The sequence below is a fragment of the Mytilus trossulus genome, chromosome 2 (assembly GCF_036588685.1).
Source record: "Mytilus trossulus isolate FHL-02 chromosome 2, PNRI_Mtr1.1.1.hap1, whole genome shotgun sequence".
NCBI classification, from domain to species: domain Eukaryota; kingdom Metazoa; phylum Mollusca; class Bivalvia; order Mytilida; family Mytilidae; genus Mytilus; species Mytilus trossulus.
In genome coordinates this window covers 11,792,491-11,815,791 of record NC_086374.1, presented here as the reverse complement: position 1 = coordinate 11,815,791, position 23,301 = coordinate 11,792,491, and the positions used below count along the sequence as shown (strand labels likewise).

At 30.7% G+C, this 23,301-nt stretch overlaps 1 protein-coding gene across 1 annotated transcript; it reads left to right on the top strand.

The window, feature by feature from the left end:
- Nucleotides 1–1,238: 1,238 nt before the first annotated feature.
- On the top strand, nucleotides 1,239–22,518 carry LOC134704901 (neuronal acetylcholine receptor subunit alpha-10-like). The gene is made up of 8 exons (XM_063563687.1): nucleotides 1,239–1,352; nucleotides 10,427–10,572; nucleotides 11,283–11,327; nucleotides 13,424–13,533; nucleotides 14,309–14,847; nucleotides 15,219–15,409; nucleotides 18,536–18,604; nucleotides 22,068–22,518. Exons 1-8 carry the CDS (start codon nucleotides 1,313–1,315, stop codon nucleotides 22,440–22,442), a joined length of 1,515 nt encoding a protein of 504 aa, XP_063419757.1. The 5' UTR covers nucleotides 1,239–1,312; the 3' UTR covers nucleotides 22,443–22,518.
- The last annotated feature ends 783 nt before the right edge of the window (nucleotides 22,519–23,301 follow it).

Sequence of the window (23,301 nt, the reverse complement as noted above, 5' to 3'; positions counted from 1 at the left end):
AATTAGAAAGTTTTTATTTAATTTCAAAACGAGCAACACTAACAAAAATGTCCATTTGATCTAAGGTATTGTTCAAAATACAACGTGAAGCCCATGTTTTACTGATATAAGTACATGTTTTGTTTCCAAAGCAAAATCACAAAAATACTAAGCTCCGAGAAGAATTCAAATCGGAAAGTCCGTAATTAAATAACGATCTCATTGGTTAATATTTAAAGTAAAATAACAAAACACAGAACTCATCAAACGAATGGATATCAACTGTCATGTTTCTTACTTGTTCAGGCATTTTTTTATGCAGTATGTTACTTTGATTCGGGTGCCAGTAATGACTTATTTACTCTTTACAATACACATCCACACAATATTTCACAAACACATTGTCTTATTACAGATTTTGAAAACTTTAAACGCAAATTAATTTGGTTTAACTCATTTAAAAAAGCCTTCACCTGTTATGAAAACAAAATTTCTGTTAGATATATGACCGGAACTGTGGATAACCCTCCTATCTTTTATTCTAAATTAATGAGACTAGGAGTCCGACCTATCTAGGAATACTATCTCTGCAGTTCAAGAGAAAACTTATAACACAAACTTGAACAAAAGATGAAATGATTGTATGTGCATGTAAGCAAGTTATTATCTTGATCTATCGGGGTTTTTTCTTAATGAAAATAAAAATGAAATTTATAAATAAAGTTTTCCACCTTTGTTCAGCTTTTCCTGAACAAAAAATGTTGATAAATCAATGGTATATATTTACTTGAACCAGTTTCACACAATTCATATAACACTTATGTAATACAGCATACATAAACGTAAAACATCTACAAGACAGGAGCATCGATTGTTAAACATGGAGAGGTGAGGTCACAATGCTTCTGACTCTAAAATGATGAGAGAATGATTCCAATTGATCCAACCTAATCAATCACCCAGCTGATTCAGATCAATTCTTTACAAATATCAACTCCACAGTAATTACGGAGTCGTTTATTTCTTTCGCTCAGATCACTTTTAATGAAGTTAACTTTTAATTTCAATTTATTTGATTTTGACATAACACTAATATTCTTTGAAAAATACCGACATTAACTAGTTTCAGTATTATTTTGTAGTCGGAATTTTTACAACACAATATATCAACTGTGTTGGTCATTTATTATTTTAATAATCACATGTTTGTGACAATTAGACTGTTCAGTTATAATTCGTCATTGAGATTTACTGGTTGAGATATTTAACAAACCGATAGGATGCATGAATTGCGTGCTGTGTAATAGTTTATGGACAGACACACTATAGCAGGATGGCCTGGTACTTATTCCTTTTTCTGGGAAATATCACAGGTAAGAGTTATCTTATAATTAAGTAAAAATAAAGAAAAGATAAAGAAAAACATATTCTGTGATTTCAGAAATGTTTTGCTTTCGTTTCTGCTTGATAATTTTTTAAAGATGACAACACACTGTTGTTTTCCATTTTAAAAGTTTTTATCAGTTATGACCGTATGTTCTGCTCACACATCGTTATCGATGAAATCGAATCACATACAACTGTCATGCAAGGTAGTAGTTTAGGTGGCTATACAACCAGGTTAAGTCTGCCATTTTCTACATAAGGAAATGTCTGTACCAAGACAAGACTATGCAGTTGTTCATCTCTTTGATGTGTTGAGCTTTTGATTTTGCCTTTTGACAATGGACGTTCCATTTCAGTTTTCTTTGGAGAACGTTTTTATTTTGTTATTTCAATTTATTGATATTTTTATTGCCGAAAATTCCTATCTCTTTTATTTGGAAATGGTATTCGGGAAAACTATTTCGTAGAAGTTGTATTATCTTCTGATTTTGGTTTAGTTATTATTTCAATGATTTATATATATAATAGTATTTTTTAAATATAAAGCAATACTATGGGCATTATTGTATAATTTTTTTTTTTAAAGTCTTTCTAAGCGCTTCATATTGTAATTATCAACATGAATCTACTTGATATTAAAGTGAAGATACGTTATATACAGATGCGACTACTTGAGTTTTACAACAAGAATCAAACAATTCATGAAATATTAGATGCGACCGTAGTTTAAGTCTTTCAGAGGATTTTTTGACAATGATCTTATTCTTTGAGTGTGAAGTGTCAAATTTGGAATGGATCATATCTTAATTATCATAATTATTGATAATAATTTGGTTTACTTTCTTGCAAGGACAAACAAGTTATTGATATATTTGGTAGTGTTTATTATGCCGTCCTCCTAGGCATATTAGTTATTAGTAGTAAATACTGATTGATGTGCGTTACTAACTGGACGAATTAGTTGTTGATATTTGATGGTGTTTGATATGCCTTCTTTCAGGAAAACTAGTTATTGGTAGTTAAATGTATACCGATTGATGTGCGTTTCTAACTAAACAATGTTGTTATTTATAATTATTTTTACCAAATTTTAACTTTTTTTGCATTATTGTAGTAAAGCATGTTACTCTGTTTTCCTATAAGTAAATACATACCATTAATGTTAATTATTAAATTTGGTAATTAAAGTCCTTCGATGCAAAATTTGACTAAAGAATGTAGGTTGCAGTAATTTTAAAAAACATCCAACAGCAAGTGGTACCTTTGATTACTTTTTACACCTCTGGGTCGATGCTACTGCTGATGGACTTTTCAAGTAGCCCAGCACTTCGGTGTTGACTTGAATATCAATTGTATCATCATTTTTATAAATTTCCTGTTTACAAAACTTTGAATTTTTCGAAAAAAACTCAGGACCCCCCTGAAATAGATTACCTTATCCGTAATTTGCACACCTTTTTGGAATTTTGGGTCCTCAATGCTCTTCAACTTAGTACTTGTTTGACATTATAACCTATTTAATCTGAGCGTCACTGATGAGTCTTTTGTAGACGAAACGCGCGTCTGGCGTATTGATAACTTTTTATAGCGGTGAATATCATTTTGAGATTAGGGAAACATATATATCTATACAATTGTTAATTTATTTTTTTTAGAATTAGAATTAAAATATTATAATGCGTGTTTGACTCCTACAAGTTTGATTGTGAATTTCAAACCAAATCAATACAAAAAATAGAACATTTTTTTAAGAAGCATCTAATGCAATATCATGAATCACAAATAATTTACGGTGGATGAGTGTCAGCTGAATGCGTCAGTATGTATTTTAATGACACTCTCATTTTATAAATCTGTTTAAAAACAAAATAACTTCAAATTATAGATTGTTTAATACATTAGATCATGAATGTTATTATCTTTAAAGAACTAATTACACATAAACACATTAAGTCTGTCACATTTAAAACATTTTAATGTACCACAAAAGTTCACCAACCTCAAGATAGTGCTTTAAATCCTGATGTATTACATTATTTCAATGGCATGTTTGAATTTCCTATTTTATTAACATCGTATTAAATTGGTTGACCATTTTTGAAAACATGTATCTGGCAGTAATAACAACAATTCTATCAACGTTTTCTCTCTTGTCACGTTTTTTACTGGCGAATATAACGGTTGCCACAAGTACAGAAGGAATTGCTTAATTTTCCAGATCAAACACTTCTTTCCATGTTTTGAAAACGTTGTTGATGCTCACTTCTTAGTTATGTTTCATTTTAATGGACAGCTTATGTTTGTGTTTAATAACACAACCATTATAATATATAACACTGACAGGGTAGTACAAACCCAACAAATACAATATGTAAATAAAGGCAACAGTAGTATACCGCTGTTCAAAACTCATAAATCCATGGACAAAAAACAAAATCGGGGTAACAAACTTAAACTGAGGGAAACGCATTAAATATAAGAAGAGAACAACGACACAACACTGAAATGTAACACACACAGAAACAGACCAAACATCTGACAGAAAAGTATAAACCCAGCCAAAACAAAATAACACTTATGGATCAGCACAGACAGAATCAAAACAATATAACACTAATACAGCAGAACTGACCGAATGAAAACAATATAACACCGATATAGCAGCACAAACCCAACACTTTTAGAGCAGCACACACCTAATCAAAACAATACAACCCTGATGGAGTAGAACAAACCAAACCAAAACGATACAACACTGAATGAACAGCACAGACAGAATAAAAAAATATAACACTGATATCGCAGAACATAATGAATCAAAACAGTATATCATTGATAGAGCAGCACAGACCGAATCAAAATAATATATCACTGGTAGTGCAGCACAGACCGAACCAAAACAATATATCACTTATAGAGCAGCACAGACCGAACCAAAGCAATACAACACTGGTAGGGCAGCACCTAACCAAAAACAACGAAGATGAATCAATGACCAGTTCCTGCGGCATGGACAAAGATGCTTACATATTGAATATACTATTATTGGACTACAGAAAATTCGGTCATCATCAAAATAGACAATGTTTTAATTATTTTCTGTATGATTCATGAAAGATCTTTGATGAATGACTTTATGACAAACTATTTGCTTCGTAATCATGCAACGTTTTTAAATACAAAATATTTGCAGACTCGAGCGCGAGTTAAGATCTACATTTATATTTTAGTATAGCATAATATTTCAGAATATCTTAGTATCTCTTAGTCTTTTTAATCTGATTTTGATACACAGTCACGAGTAATTCTTGTTTATGATAGTAAATCACAAAACAAATATTGGACACTTAGATACAATTAAATAGAATTATCGCCGCTGACTTAATTATTTCAAAAGAACACGTTGTTAAATATTTCCTAAGAAATAAGCAACTGTTGCTTTAAATTAAATTTGATGTCTTATCTATTGATCACGCTGTTTATAAAATGCAACACAAAGCATGCAACAAAGAAGTCCTTAAAAGACTTCGTCTTCCATATAAATGACAATACTTTGAGTAGTATGGATAATATGATATCAATGGAAGGTTGTCACGTTTCATCTGTGTAAATGTCATTTCGTAAGATGGGGATTGCAACACCCACATGGGAAGCTGCATGAAATATTTGTTAAATACTCAATATCGTAAAATAAATACATCTTTGTAGGATTATCTGAAAACATAAACATGTTTGATTTTTTCCTTTGATAAAATTTGGAAAATGTATAAAGTTAAATAACAAAATACTGAACTCAGTAATTATTATATTTTAAAAAAAAAGTAAAATAACCAAAATACCGAACTCACAGGAAAAGTTAACACAGAAGGTCCCTAATGGAAAGGCTAAATCAAACTGAAACACATCAAATAAATGGATAACAACTTTCATATTCCTGCCTTTGTACATTCGTCTCCTTATGGACAAAATGGTGGATTAAACCTGGTTTTATAGCTAGCCAAACCTCTTCTTAAATAAACGTTGCATAACATTTTTTTGCCAACAATTTGTGATGAAAACAAACAAACAGAAGCAGTGGACATGTAAAAAAAGGTAAAAGCAGTCTTTATTGTAATATTATTTTATAAAAACAAGCAAATATCACAGCAAAGAAAAACAAAACGACACATAGACATAACATATAAACAAAAATGAAATACTATAATACAAAAAGTTACCATAGCAAAATAATACATTGATGGGCTGTATATATAATATACACCATGGCACGTCAATGCATATTACAAAAAAAGAATTAACATTAAGGATAATAATTTACAAAGACAAAAAGAAACAAAACCGAACACTTTGACATGTAATATTGAAGATGATTCATCAACATTTTGATCAAACACTAATTAATTAAAATTATCTCGAAATAATTGTTTTATTTGTATATGGCTCAAAAGAAGAAAAACAAATGCTCGGCAAAGTTAATCTATATGCAAAAAAAATAATTTAGATATACATAAACTGAGTAAAACATATCAATATTATCCCAAATGTGTTTATGTGAGATATACACTGATCATACATACACCAAATGACTAAGGACACATTATAAGTGTTTTCTACAATTTTTCATGGAAACAAATTTGTTACGATGTCACCAGTTAAAAATCAAACGAAAGGAAACTATTGTGTTGCAGTGTGTTGATTTACACGACAGGAGACGCATACATGACAGACGAAGGTTGTCTATAAGATACATTTGGTCTCAATCTGTATTGGTATTTATGGGATAACCTCAGATTTTGTTTTTTATTTTTATTTTGTTAAATGAAAAGGGTTTTCTACGACATTTGCATATCGATAACCTATCGTATTCCCTTACTATGTTATTATAATGGCGAGACATACAAAGCAAATGATTATCAAATATTTGTATCAAGTAAACCGAAGCAATGAAAAGGAATGACGAAATAAGTTTCAACGTTCACATACACTCTTATCACGCAATGCCATATAGTCTTTCGTGAGTTTGCATGTACATCTGTAATCAAACTTTCAATTTTAACGGGGACATGTGAATTAACATGTTCTTAAATAAGAAAATAAAATGAATTTATGAGAATGAAACATGATTCGTTACAATAAAAGAAAGTAAACAACCGATATTAGGTATTCTGCACATTTATAGAATCCATTATTGGCAAACTAACAAACGTCAATGATAGAAAGAATATTACCGTAAGCCTAATAATCTCGTTTGTATTTCTTTATAGATATAGAAGTATAATTTGTGGATAAAGCTTCCGCTAAGAGATATATTCCCTATTTCAATTCTCATTAATCAACCTTAAAGTCATTTGAATGTTGAATACCACACACGGAATTTGATCCTTTCCATTTAATTCTGACCGCATGTGGCTTCTAACTGTTTACTGGTGATCAATTTCTAGGAAACACTTGTGTAAAATGGTAATCTAATTTTTACAGTAGCCTACTAATTGTCGAAGTCTCACTTGATTGGACGTTTGATGATATACGTCAGACTAAACGGATAGATAAGTTGTTTCCTTTGCGTGAGAAAGAAAAACGATATTTAATTTCATTTTTAATTCCAAATAACGAGTAAATAAATTCATTTGGCCTTCTTAGACATCACTTAACTCTATTATAGTCCTACAGAAAATATCTTGTTTTGTTTAATATGTTTTGGTTTGCCTATTGCTGTGGTTTGTTATTAAATTTTTTTGTGAGGTCTCCATAGTCAAACATAAGTCCTATGAAACGATTTTCAGATGATTATAATTTTAAGAAAATATTTGAACTTATATGCATCTGCATTAGTTTTTTGTTTCATGTTTTTTAAGAATCTCCAACGTATAATAATGTTCTCGCATTGATTTGTACTGTATTCCCGTCATGCAATGTTGTCATTTAGCGGTATATTTAACATTGCTATAAAATGTGGAGGTTTGGGTTGCCACAAAACAAGATTCATATCACCATTTGTTCTTAAAATACCCTGTACCAAGTCATAAATATGGCAGTTGTAATCTAATAGTTCGTTTCTATGTATGTTCCATTGTTGTTTGTATTTGTTATACTTCAAAGTTTTGTTGTTTCGATGATTTTTTTTCCTATTATATTTGACCTGTTTCTCTCGGTTTTGGTTTATAAGATAAGATAAGATAAGAAAACTTTATTTTGATTCGGCATTAGTACAAATAAGCAACACAAGCTCTAAGGAGCTTTTGACCGAATATAAAAACATATAAATAACATAAAAACAGTGCATTTTGACATATAAAACAAACAACCTGTAATACAAAGTTGAAATCTCACATACATAGCATGCAATAAAAATAATCAAAATTTTTTAGAATGAAGTAAAAACATGCTTGACCAGAGCAACCAATAAGCAGCATAAATAATAAAACAGTTTAAGAATTATCTGCAAGCAGAACAGTGACATTCCAAACCGTTCCAGGACTGAACAAGACTTTTAAAATGTGAAAAACTGTTTTCAGTCCTGAAATGGTTTGGAAGACTGTTCCATAAAGTAGCAGCAGCAAATTTGAACGATTTTTTACCGTAACGGGTTGACTTTACCTGTGGAATTTCAAGAATATTTACATACCTGAAAGAATATTTAGATTTTTTGACATTCACCAAATTTTGTAAGCACACAGGAGCGATGTTGTTTATAATTTTAAAAGTTTCTAGAGCCATTGTTCTTATCCGTCTGATCTGCAAGGAAGGCACCTTAGCTTTAAGTAAGAGGTCCTCGTAGGAGCTGGTAAAATCCTCATAAACAAAACGGGGTGCTCTTTCCTGCACCTTTTCTAGTTTTTTGGAATTTTTCTCAGTGCAAAAATGCCATGCCAAAGGGCAAAAATTAAAATTACTAAGAATAAAAGTATGAAATATAGTAAGTTTACTAAGTCTATCCAAAAATGAGCCTAAACGTTTTAAAACATTTAATTGCTGTGATGCCTTCCTACAGATTGAGCTGATATGAACATCAAAATTTAGCTGGTAGTCTATTTCAATGCCTAATAATTTTACTGTTTTTTTCACATGTGAGGTTCGAATTTTGAATATGTATAGATGGGTTCTTTTCAAAGGTCTTTTTGCCAACAGCCAAAACTTGAAATTTGTCAGGATTTGCTTGCATTTTATTTACCCTGAACCACTCAATAAGTGTTTTTGAATCAGATTCCAAAGTTGAAATTAATAAATCGAAATCTGGAGTACAAAAAGATAAAGTATTGTCATCTGCATAGTTATATAAACTACCATTTTTAATAAAAAGAAAAATATCATTTATAAATATATTAAACAACAATGGCCCTAGTATCGAACCCTGTGGTACGCCTTTATGGATGTCAGCCCAACCACTCAGAACATTGTTGACTTTAATTTGCTGTTTTCGATTAGATAAATAGGACTTTAAAAGAGCAACTGCATTGGGGGTTAAACCATATGCTGATAATTTATCTAGCATAATATTGTGTGGAAGGCAGTCAAAAGCCTTAGAAAGATCCATTAATACTGCTGCAATGTACTGGTTTTTATCAAGAGCTTCTCGCCAGTCTTCTAACACTCTGAGAAGTGTGGTCTGACATCCATGTCCACATCTAAATGCACACAAAAATGGATTAATTATTTTATCAAAATAATCAGTTAATTGAATTTCATTTATTTTTTCAAAGATTTTAGAAAATATGGGTAAGACACTAACTGGTCTATAATTTGTTTTTAATAATGGGTCACTTTTTTTATGAAGGGGGGTCACTTGGGCTTCTTTAAGTTTATCGGGGAAACAATTATTATCAATTGACAAATTTACAAGAGTTGTCAGCTGTGGTGCAATATAAGATTTACAATTTTTCACTATTTTTGCTGGAATACCATCAGCTCCTGTAGCCTTCTTTATGTTTATTTTATTCAAATTTTTTTCCACATTTTCATTTGATACTTTTTTAAATTCAAAATCAGAATTATGCTTTCTGTTATCCAAAATTTCTTTTATACTAGGGTGATTTGAGGGGTCATATACAACATCTGCTCCAATTTTGTCTGCTACTATGGAGAAAAAATTATTAAAAACATTTGAAACTTCATTTGAACAATTTACAATTTTGTCATTTTCACATAATAAAATTTTTTGCTCTCCACAGTTCCCCTTTTTTGAGAAAAATGGTTTGACTGTTTTCCAAAAATCGCAAGATTTTGACCCACCGGAGCAACGTTCTAAAAAGTATACTTTTATTGATTTTCTCTTTATCTTTGTTACCAAATTTCTTTGTTTTCTAAATTTCTCCCAATTTTTGTCACTCCGGTTTTTAGTATGACCCGGATTTGTTTTCTCTCAATCGAGTTATGATTTTGAACAGCGGTATACTACTGATGCCTTTGTTTATGGGTTTCTTTTAACGACCTTTACTGGTTATAAAGCCCTCGCATGGTGGGTAGCATTACAGTAGTACCAGGTTAGAAATGTTTATATCTTTAGTTGATACAAGTAAATAAAGGCAACAGTAGTATACCGCTGTTCAAAACTCATAAATCCATGGACAATAAATAAACTCATCATAGATACCAGGACTAAATTTTGTAAATACGCAAGACGTGCGTTTCGTCTAAAAAAAAGACTCATCAGTGACGCTCGAATCCAAACAAGATAAAAATGCCAAATAAAGTACGATGTTGAAGAGCATTTAGGAGCAAAATTCCTAAAAGTTTTGCCAAATACAGCTAAGGTAATCTATGCTTGAGGTAGAAAAGCCTTATATATAAAAAAAAAATACAATTTTTGTAAACAGTTAATGCTTGCATATCATTAATAAGGTGTGCTATTAACATACCAAAACTCCTCCATGACTGAAATCGACGCAATACAAGTTTTGTTGTCGCTATCACGAATTTATTGTCTTCCTTTCTTAAAAATGTTACGGTCTCATAGCAATTTATAGTTCACATATAGATCTGTATTGTTGATTTAAATGATTGATAAAAGGCGACTTTTTTTTATTGTATTGTATTTAATAAACGCTCACCCTATATTTTGTAGTTTTACTGACAGCAGCAGACGACAATGAACATCGTCTCGTGCGAGATTTGATGAGAGCCTATGATAAAAGACTCCGTCCATCTAAGAATGCATCCCAGTCGTTAAATGTAACATTTGGTTTAGCTTTGTCACAGATAATAGATGTGGTAATGTGTGATAATTGTTATAAAAAATACATGTATTGAAATATTGTGTTATATTACACACGAAAACCCACGTAGGCATTCGCGTATGAATGGTCTTTTTGTAGATGTAAATGTTCTAATTTATGTTATTCGGTGGGTATTCGTATATATGAACCTAGAAAAATCTGTTAATATTATGTCTTCCTTTGTTTCCTTTGTTACTGTTGATATACTTAAATATTGATTACTTCAAATATTCCGAAATCTTGGGTGATCATCGCATTAAAACCAAACAGTCCTGGAAATTCAAACTGTATTTTCATCCAATTAATTCAATGACAAAAATGAAATACAGACCAAAAGACAAACAACAGTGAACAACAAAGTATCACAATATAACTGAACTCCATTGCAAAGTCAATAAAGAATAACAACATGAACAACAAGTGTTCTGTTAGTTTTAAAGGAATGTTTTCGAACACATTTGTGACAGTCAATTCTTCTATAGCAAAGATAACCTTATATGTTAATTCTTGAGTATTACGTTTGTTTTAGGCTGCATCACACATGAATTATCAAATCAGTCGGAAATAATATGTTTTGACATTTAAGAACAGTCTATTTTTTCAAGATACATGGTCATTTATATCTATATCAATCACACTTAAACCTGCCTCTGGAATTACCCTTTTACACTTATTAAAACAATATGTATATATAATTTATATTAGGATGAAAAGAACCAGATATTAACAACAAATTGCTGGCTCAATCAAGTAAGTGAAACTACGCATTTAAAACCTTTTCTAAGCTGATTATATATTTCCAATATTGTATATTTTTGTTGACTGTTATTAATCTTTGTTCGTATATCAGTTTTACCTTTTTTCAAATTTGTCTTACGAAATAAAGGCAACAGTAGTATAAAAATCCGGGTCACAAACCAAAATAGCGGGGAAAACACCACTTATAAGAGCGAAACAATGAAACAACTAAAACACTGAACTGCATACTACAAAAATCAAACGCCTAAATACATAGAAACGATTTATGTCATAACAACCGTTATATTAATGACTTGGGACAGGACAGTTTGTAATTTCTAACCATGTCGATTTTTTTAACCAAAACATTATTCCAAATACAGATCAGCTTTTCCAAAAAAAGTTTATAAAATGTGGATATGTGTTAAATGGATTCAGATCCTTCATCTTCTGTATTTCATAATTTAAGTGAAAAGAACTTTTACAAAATACCGAATTCCAAGTTATTTCTAAATATAGGAAGTTCATAAAGATAACAAGACCAAACGAATGAATTTATCAACCATCAACTGTATTCCTTAATTGTTGGAACAGTCAATTTTCGAGGGAAATTGTGGTTTACACCTGGTTTGATTGCTAGCTAAACATCAGACTTGTATGACAGTTTTTTCTAATTCGGTTATATTGAAAAGTTTGAAAATAAATAAGAAATAAAGTTTCCGTTCTGTCCACAATTAATCTATATGAACAATTTATATCATTGGCAGAGTTAATTTACTAAAATAACCAAAATATAACAAACTCCAAGGGAAATTCAAAACGGAAAGAAAGTCCGTTAGAAAATATCGCAAATCAAAAGATCACGAAAAGAAAATAACAACGAGTTTACTGACATTTCCGTTTTAACTAGATGCGACTGTATTTTACATCTATTTTTGCTTAAATTATGACGATTAAATAGCGGCATAATACTTTTGTTTTAAACTATGTTAAAATAGCACTTATACAATTAGATGACACAACTCAAGGTGAAAACAAGGTTAAATTGTGAGTTCTATAATTACCGAACTGAACAAAGAAATAACACGACGGGTGCCGTATACAGGGCAGGAAATGGTTACCCTTCCGGAGCGCATGATTTCACTCCCGGTTTTTGGTGCAGTTATTGTTGTTTCTTCTTTATTATCTATAACTGTTGATGTAAATGTCCTTTGGTTTTTTTTAGTCTTTGTTTATTCCTTGGTTTTAATTTTTGTTGTAGTTTGAATAGGAAGAAGTGCAAGTAACGCTTGTCTCATATTTGTCTTTAAACAATAAATGCATAAAAGGATAGGTAAATAAAATTATTGTACTTCATGTCAAAATGCCAGATTTCGATTGGCTAATACGAGGGTGTCAATTTACTCTACTACCCTTCATGGAGACGCTCGATCAAATGTGCGCTTTATTAAATACGACTCTATCCTATGACAAATACTCTATCACCCTTCACAGAGACGCTTGATCAAGTGTGCGCTTTATTAAATACGACACTATCCTATTGCAAATACTCTATTACCCTTCACGGAGACGTTTGACCAAGTGTGCGCTTTATTAAATACAGATGGTTATGTTCAAGATGTCACAATTTATTACTTTGAATTTTAAAAAATCGACAGTAATAACAGAACATTGTTGAATTGACCATTTAAGTTTCTGATAATCATCCTGTAAATAGATTTGGATTCATTTATAATTTTAAAAAATCGACAGTAATAACAGAACATTCAGTATAAAAAATTAAATAACACATAGCTGAGAGGGTGATAGAGCAGATTGGAACCCCTCGAAAAGGCATTGTCAACCTTGGCTTCGCCGCGGTTGACAATGTTTTCTCGGGGTACCAATCTGCTCTATCACCCTCTCAGCTATGTGTTATTTATATAATGTTAATCAACAAATAATCAATTGAATTATTAAAAACATAAAACAGTTCCCGTAATTAATCATTTGATCTTGAGAATCTGCTTAGTATTTTAAAACTGTCAATTTCTAACTTAAAAAAAAGCCACATCATGGTTTTCCTTTCTTTTTCAATGGTTAATGAAGATAAAATTTGACCTTTACAGATGTGGAAGGACAATGGATTGTCATGGGATCCAAAGAAATATGGAGGAATAGAAGTTATACGCCTGCCACATGATCTCGTATGGAAACCAGATATTTTCTTATATAATAAGTGAGTTTTCTAGAATTTAAAACGGAAGATTCAAAGCGATTACCAAACTCATATGACGAAAAAGACTGACTAATTATATGTATAAATCATAGCAAAAAACAATGAGAATACAAACAAAAGTCCACAAAACACTTGACAAAAACACTATAGACTGAGCAATAAACAGTGGTTATCTCAAGTGATCAACTGTTTCTTTATGAAATAAAATGAATTAAAAATAAATTCAAATATTTAACAATGCTGAGCAAAATACATCTTTTATTTATTATCTATAAACAAGAGTATTTGTATATATAATTGTTACATTTAAGTTTGTAATAAACGTAAAATAAACGTATATGGTGACAAATGGTTGTTAATTTCTGTGTCATTTTGGTCATTTTTTGCGAGTTGTCTCATTGGCAATCATACCACATCTTCTTTTTTGATATTATGATATATGTACACACAACACGCGAAACGGAAACAACACGTCTTTATAGTTTAAAGGCAAATGCACGCTTGAAAAAATTGGTCAAAAGCATCAGAGATCAATAATGCCTTTGATAGTTTCAACACAAATTTAATATTTCATGGACTGGAAATTTGCAGACTTAATATACCATTAGCCCTTCTAGTCAGCTTTTGTGCAGGAAAAGACATATGATATGATTCGCTTCTGTGCAATATGTGTGTCCTGAAAAGCCGTCATCAATTTCGAATAAAGCCAAAACTTTATAAAGTCGAAAATGTATCTATAAAACCTAACTATGATTGATGATTTATTGTCTTTCAGCGCAGATATTTCTACGTACTATTCCTCTCTTAGCTCAAATATGATCGTTGCCTCCGATGGAAATGTTACATGGCTTTCTATGGTAATTTTCAAAAGCACGTGTTCAATAAATGTGCGATATTTCCCATTCGATGAACAAAACTGTTCAATGACCTTTGCTTCATGGACTTATGACGGTTTCCAGGTGAACTTATCGTTGACAACAACGGAGGGGGATATCTCAAATTATATAAAAAATAGTGAATGGAGCCTTCAGAAATTGTACGTAGAAAGAAATGTTATGTATTATTCTTGCTGTGCCGAACCTTATCCTGATATAACCTTTTATATTTACATACGACGTCGACCATTATTTTATATCTTTAACATGATAATGCCATGTATTCTGATAACATTGGTGGCATTGCTGGGTTTTTATATTCCTTCCGATTCGGGAGAAAAGGTGACAATGGGAATAACAACATTACTTTCTATGACAGTTTTTATGATGCTTGTAGCTGAAAACATGCCACCGACATCTAATGTATTACCCCTAATAGGTAAGTTCCTATATTTATTTATTTTTATCTATTTATGATGTCTTTTGTTGTCTTGCATATTGAGCTTAACGGTTATAATGAGTAGCACATCCTTATAAATGATAGACGAAAGATACCAATACTGACTTTCAAATCATCGAAGGCGAAAATAAACTGACAACGCCATGAGTAAAAAGAAAAAGATCAAGTTCGGTACTTGTGTTGATATTTTTCTTTTCTTAATATACGTTTTACACAACAGTTTTGCTTGAAATGAATGCACCAAAAAATAAATATTTAATTGATCATCGTGCCATATACGGAAAAACCTTTAACGTTAATTATATAAACCTAGTCACAATATCGTTGATTTTAACATTATCTATTTACAGGTATATACTATGGTATCACAATAAGTATTGTTTCGACGGCAACCGGAATGACTGTGTTTACCTTAAATATTCACCATAAAGGTCATAGAGGCAGAAAGGTTCCTCAACTCATTAAGAGACTTTGTCACAACTTCTTCGCAAAGATTTTATGTATTCGACTAGAACATGCCGACTACAGTCCTTCTCGTGTGGTAAGTTGTCAAGACATAGCTATAGTGACCTGTCTTTTCATGTGACAGTTCATTGCGTGATAAATTCTTGCAAGAAATTGCATAAAAAAAATAAGATTAACAAACGACAAATAACCATCTAACCATCAAGGATGGAAAAGTTATTTATAGATAAAGTCAAAGTCATAGTAAAATTCACTGTATTTGTTTGTTCTGTTCACAGTGTCAATATTATGAAATTATATTCGACTGTCATAAAAGTGTGAGGTATAGCTAGCTATTAAACCGGATGTAATCCACCATGTTCTATATAAGAACATTTTTGAATTTGCCATTTGATTTCGGACTTTCCTTTTAGAATTTTCTATGGCGTTCAGTATTTTTGTGATTTAACTTTTCACTTCTTTCTCCGTGTATTTTGGTGTTAAACTTAATTTTGCTTTTGTTTCATTTAAAAAATATACTTCATCAAGGATACCATGCGTATAACTATGTACTCTAGGCGCGTTAAGTATACACAAGACTCACCAGCGACACTCGAATACATCAATTGGTCAACCAAATTAAATACCAAGTTGAAGAGCATGTAAAATCAAATGTTCAAAAAAGTTGTGCCTAATAAGAATAAGAAAATTAATAACAAGTAGTGGTTAAGAAAATGCCTGTACCAAGTCAGAAATTTGACTGTTGTTATTCATTCGTTTGATGTGTTTGAGCTTTTAATTTTGCCATGATCAGGGACTTTCCATTTAGAATTTTCCTCGGAGTTTTTTTATTTTTGTGATTTTACTTTTTTCGTATACAATAATCGTTTCTGAATTCAAATCTTCGCATGCACTCTCTAGCGTAACCATATCTGGTAAAATAACACGTCTTCTTAACGATTTGAACATAATTTATAAGACATACATACAGGTTATTCATATTCTGTATATTTTGTTCAAAAAGTCAGAAATGATTGTATACACATGGTTCACTATTATTATTATGTATCTGACAAAAGTTTAATATGACACAAAATTTCATACTTGTAGGTAAACGTTTATCAAAAATATTTTCAAGTATAGCTGTTAGAAATTCTGTATAGCCAAGTTTCAGGAAAAAGCTAATATTCGAAAACAATTAATTGTTTTCGAATGAATAATAATTTCTCAAGTATAAATATTTTTATATTTTGATTTGAGCGTCGCTGGTGGTTCTTGTGTGAACGAGCGAGGCGCGCTTCTGGCGTGCTAAATTATAATCCTGGTACCTTTGATAACTATTTATTCATTGTTTTTCAACAGGTTGGTACAATGAGTTATATTCTTGTACCGGGAATGAATTAATCACAGAAAAATCTAAATACTTCATTTTCATATCAAGGGGGTCTTTTTTACCGTCATATGAGTAGGTCACTTAGTAAAATGTTTGAAGAAGTTTTCGGTATATTAAACTTTATTTGATGTAATCTGTTTAATGTTGACATGATATTTATTTGGACCACTTATGATCAAACAAAGAAAAAAATTGAAACCAAATATAATAAAACATGAGTAAACATTTGCTACGATGGAAATAAAATCAAAAGTCCTTGTTCTCAAAATGTGACAAGTGTCATTGGTTTATGGATATTAAAAATTCTGAAAAAAACACGTTATGAATTCATGCGTCCAAAGCACTTTTCTGGAACGCTCAAAGCCGTATATTTAAAAGTCAAGCATATATAAGAACAAAGCAGTCAGATGAGGAGATATATTACAAGTTAAAAGTTTTATAACTACGGTGTGATATATGCAATTGTATAACAGTTTGGTTCAACACATTATAAAACGGCGTTCAAACATGAATTTAAAAAAATATCTTATTGTTTTATATAAAGTGTTTGGTATTTGTATGATACTCAATGTTACAGTTTTGTCGTATGATATTTTATATTGCTTTATAATGATTATACCGCTTTATTTTCTTTTTTAATTTTATTATTTTGATTCAGTGTTTGTATTTCGATAAGTTTTAAATTCTTGAAGGTTGATTCGTATTAAAACCACTAATGATAAAAACAAAATAATAAAAAAAAAAAAAATAATTGGTAAAAGATACAAGCCATAATGCATATTGGTTAACAAACAAATCTTACTAGTAATGTAATAGCTACATAATGTGTGAAATTCTTTATAGACAAGAGTTATCAATTAATACAATAAAGAGTGTTTTAAGAGTAAAAAAAATGCTTTGATTGTTTATCACTTTGAATGGTTGAGTGCTAGCTATGGGCCTAAAACTAGTGTGATTGTTTACGAAAACGCTCGTCTAATCTAATAGTTTTTGAGAGATAAAAGATCCCAAGCTAAAAGACAAAGACAGAATCTAAGATGAATTTCAGCTGATAATGGATTCTTGAACAAATAATTTATTGTCAGAACAATACACTGACTTCAAGTCTACACAAAAGTGAATACTGTGTTGGTGGAATTATCGGGGTCGAAAACTTCGAAATAAGTGACACCAACACAGTGGTTGTAAAAACTCATCACCATTACGCGTTTCATCTTCATCTTTAACCTATCGTCACTGATAGGTTAGAATAACATGTCAAACCATGTAAAAAGTTTAAGAGCATTAAACACTATTGAACCTTTAAAGTAAACAAAGACGTATACGTCGTATCAATAGTTATCAAATGTACCAGGCTTATAATTTAATACGCCAGACTTATCTACAAGAAGAAGAAGAAGAAGATGATATTTTATTTCCAATTATTGGCCCCAAAGGGCATAAACATTACAGCATCAATAATTTTTTAAGACTCATCAGTGACGATCAGATCAAAATAGTTATAAAGACAAACAAGTAAAAAGTTTAAGAGCATAAGGGACACAAAATTTCCAAAAGTTATGCCAAATACGGTTAAGTTAATCTATGACTGGGATAAGAAAATCCTTAGGGTTTTTATTGAAAACATACGAAATATTCATAATTTTGTAAAGAGGAAATTTATAAATAATGACCATATATTATCAAATGTCCAATATAATTATGGAAACTAGCTTTCCTCTAAAAAAAATTCCCAATATATAACTTGCAAAACCAAAGGTAATAATAACGATAACACTGGCGGACACAAAGGTTTAATTAACAATATTTATAGATTTGTTCCTATTTCAGTACATACCATCAGAAGATGCAAAGAACGGATATTTGCCTTTTTCTATGGTTAGCGATAAAGATCAAATGGTAAGACAGTTGTTGTCAATTAAACAATTGGTTTTTTTTATTTAGATGTCTAAGGGATTAATCCATCTTTCATGATTAGGTAGATGTTGGGGCTTTTTTTGGAGTGACATAAATCCATCTTTATAATACTTCATTGACTTTCTTTAACAAGTAAGTTATAGTTTTTACCCAAAGTGATGTCAGTTATAAACGTTCATCAGAAATAGATGTTCTGTGATTGGACAAAAACGTTACACAACGCGCCATACTGAAACCCTAAGACTGTGCAACAAAAACCCTTTCAAAAATAATATGTATGATTAATTATATATTGTCATCGATCATATATAAAATGTAATTCATTGAAAGCCAATTTTCTCCCAATTTATTGCCATTTCATTGTCAACATATCCAATGTGTTTGCTGGAGATAAACTAGCATATTTATCTTAAATGTTTACTTGGATTCTATCTAAATGTAAGGTCTTTATAAATTTCTAAACAACTTTTTTGCTGCATGTTTATTTTTTTCTCTTTTTTATGTCATTGGATTCTTGTCTCTTTATCATATAGGCAAATAAAACATAATCTCAACAATCATAGATATTTTTTAATCATAGACATGCAAATTATATTATCATGCACATTACGATTCTTTGTAATAGATTTTTGCCAGCAATTTATATTTTATGATATACCATGTACTTTACTGAATAAAAATTGACAGAACCCATTCAGCGTTTCATGTTTTCGACATCAATATAAAAATAAGAAGATCAGTCAGTTTAACAAACCAAAAATAATGGTTATGAATGACGTCTGTAAAAGAAAATGACCATTTTATAATCAATAATAACAATTAATTATATGCTTAATGCGTTTGGTCAGTTTCCATATAAATATCAGTCGTTACTTCGGCCTATAATGTTTTATTTTAATGTCATTTACAATGAAACTGAACCATTGATTTTAGAAAAATGTAAATAAAATGTTTTATCTTTGAATAAGTCATATTATATAATTATATGAGTTATCACGTGATTTGGCAACATATTCAGTTCGATTTAACAAAATATATTTTGATATTATCTATATATTCCCATATATTTTACTTGAAATTGTGTCAAAATGTTTAATTATTGCCGAAGTTATTGTACATTCGAAATTTACTGTATTCAATTCGTATACTTGATATTTTCCGATCCTATGTTTCATAAAAGCAATGGGAATTCAATAACTAATGTAAGGGATGCTTAATTGAAGCTTTAGATTGAGTAAATTATTACCAGCAAAAGTGCAATAAAACTTTGATTAATTTAAGAAGAAAAAAAGCAATGGGATCCGTCTTAAATCAGAATCCAAACTCGCCGAATGAGGTAAAAAAAAATCGTCGTAAAAATATATGTTTTATTTCTCGTTTCGCTCATCCAATAAAACCGCGAGATGTTTGTTCGTATATTTCGTTATTATTGTTCATGGTTTATTGTTGTTTTGTTTTAATGTACACAAACTATTTACATTTGGGTGTAACATTACATAATTAAGGTATTTACACTTAATAAGGAAACAGTGATATTAAATAGTTTTTCTGCAACCCATTTGAAAGTACAAAAAGCATGGTTAAGAAATATCTTCTTATCTTAATCTGTACAAAATGTTATTGACAAACTGATCCTGAAGTAGATTAGAGCGAAAAGTTAATGACAATCTGTACACCAACAAAATAAACAAGAAGCAACAATGAAAACTGTTTTAACTGACGTTATAATTGAATAACTATCTTATAGATCACATGCAAATAAAATCAACCTTTCTAATCAGTCTTCGATGCTTTACTTTGCATCTTTTACATGGTAGACAACAGTATGCAATATTCATTATTTGTTTTACCCTTTCCTTTGACTAAAAATTCATTACCATGCATTCTTTATCCCTTATATATAATATTAACATTTCATTATCACAATTTTATTTAAGAGCTATATAAAAAAAACATTTTTTATTTGCCTTTCTTCTTCCATGCAAATGAGCATTAGAAATTACGATGCAATTATTGATACAAAGTTGTCAACGCTCTATACACCTCTAATTCAATACTCAATATAGACGGTTTAATGTTGCCATCAATTTGTACCGCTACCATAATAACAATCATATCGTAGTAGATTTGGCACCGTGCTGTTATTCTAGTATCTTAATTATTCTCAAATGTAAAATAACATTAAGGTTAAGTAGCAATGGACTTTAAATTTCCAAACAAAATAATCGATTTAATTCACATTGTTTTCCTAAAACTACATGGCGTTACATTATGACATCTTTCATGCTTCTTTTCGAAAAGATATAATTGATGTTGTAAACTTTTGGTTAATGTTGGATAAATGGCAACACATTTAGACACTCTTTCGTAATTAGGGATATTTACTCTACATTTTGACATAAAAATTAAGGTATATCTGATCAGAAACTGGCATCTTTTCCATTACTAAAGGCGAAATATTCTATATGAGTCAAATATTCCGTAATGTTATGGATTTTTATATATATTTTACTAAAGAACATAAAAGGTGTTCGCAGTTTAGCTCTGCAGGCAATAATAAATTTCAATATTTGTACCAAAATATATATGCATCAGAACTATAAGGATCTGTGGAGACTCCAAATGAACAGCTGTTCTGATAGAAATCATTGTAGCACTGCACTCGTCACATAAACTTTACATTGAACAAAATCGTACTCGACAAAACATAGTATATCTGAGATGCATCTCACATGGATTTCTTCGCACCTCATCTCTAACTATAAAGAAATGCATGTACTTCCAGATTAACTTACTCTATCCAAACGTAAACTGTCTGTACAATGATAAAAGGTCCTCTTGCATAAATTTAATTATAAGCAACCAGGGTTATTCCCATATAAATAAGACATGTTTTGTGCTTGTTGCCTCCTGCTGTAGGGTGATATTACAATGTGTATCGACCCCCCCCCCCCCCCCCCCCACCGCCCCTGCATCAGCCAAGAGGAAGAAATGTCAGTACTCTATATTTCAATATAACAATATTCAACATACATATATTTATACCATATGCTTCTTTAACCCAACTTGCAATGTGGTACCGTGCCCTGGTGCTCCTCGCAGTGAAGTTAGATACCAACTGAATGGTCAATTCATTCAAAGCATGTTTGTATCCTTTGGTATGCCTGAGACGGTGGTATTATATGTATTTATATATATATATATATCTGAGTGTATGCATGTTCATTCTTTTTTTCTTTTCTTTGCACAATTTAGTTTTTTGTTGTTTTCTATAATTATGTTTTGACTTCTACGTGTTGTAAAAAGTAACATTAATACCAAATTCAAAGTGCACACTTTGGTAACTTTTATTTGCACTCGATCATTTTAATTGTGTCGCTCCATTATTGGTAAAAATATACTTTTAGTTTATAAATGTAATCTTTTAATTTGTTTTTATTTCCAGGACAATCGTAATACAGACGACATCCATCCTTCGTCTAAATATTGTGTGAACCAAGATAGAGGCAATGGTAAAATTCCTTGTAATTTACAGAACAATTTTCAGCATATGCCATCTTTACCCGATATGAACAAATTTGAGAATCAGCTGCGTCATGTTTTACAAAAAGTATGCTGTACGATAGAAAATAACGAAAAACGCCAAGAGGAACAAGATCGCCGTGATGTCATCAAAATGGAGTGGCAACAAATCGCGCAGATTGTAGATCGTGTTTTACTCTCAATATTTGTTGTAGTGACATTAACTGTAACTATTGTGGTTATGGTACAAGGACCAGCAATGTATGGGTCACAAATAAATAATGATATACATGATTGAAACATCAAGAGATACTTCATGTTCGGAAAACAATTATGCTGGTACCGGTTACAGAAAACGAAAACGAAAGGTGCCAGCGTATGTCAAAAATAAAACAATTCAACAATATGTATACTGTATCACTGTATTATATATATTTACTAATACTGTTATAAAAAAATTTAAAACTGTATTTGCAAGTAAGTATTTTCGTGAATGAAACGCACAAACAAATATCAGTAATATAATAGTCAACTCAACATGCAAAAACAGTGACGCTTACGTAACTAGAGAATAGAAGATGATTGTCTTCTATTCCAAGGATACGCACGGTTTTAATTGGAATCGTACTACTAAAATATAAATATAAATATTTTGTAGCATTTGTATTAAGAACTTTTATTTTATTTTGGTCAAATCTGGTGTTGTTTGTCTTTTTCTATGATTATAATGAATGCCATCTTGTTACTGTTTTCGCCATCAATCTAATGTCAAAGTTTATTCAGGAAAATTAGGATGCATCAGTACTAATTGATAATGCTAAAATCTTGTAGATCCATTTAAAACGTACAAATTAAGCTGGAAAACAAAACCCAATGGAATCGCCAGGTGTTAATTCCGATGGCGGGTGGTAATTGCATAGACGAACTGTTGTATTTTGAAATGGAAGAGAGACTGAAATACAAAATGGGCTTTTAATCTCATATTGAAAGATAAACTGGCAATACCATGGCAAAAATTACAAATTCAACGAAAAGAATAGTCTACAAATTACCATGACAAAAAAAAACCAAAAAAAAAAACCGGAGGTGATCTTAGTTGCTACATACAGATTGGTATGCAGATCAAATTCACACATTGCACCAATCGTGTTATTCAT

Bases quoted from the DNA above. Each gene is read 5' to 3' on its own strand.
- LOC134704901 (XM_063563687.1), top strand. From the start codon at position 1,313: ATGGCCTGGTACTTATTCCTTTTTCTGGGAAATATCACAG. The intron at 14,848-15,218 runs GTAAGTTCCTAT...ATCTATTTACAG, and splicing joins TAATGTATTACCCCTAATAG to GTATATACTATGGTATCACA. The intron at 18,605-22,067 runs GTAAGACAGTTG...TTTTATTTCCAG, and splicing joins TTAGCGATAAAGATCAAATG to GACAATCGTAATACAGACGA.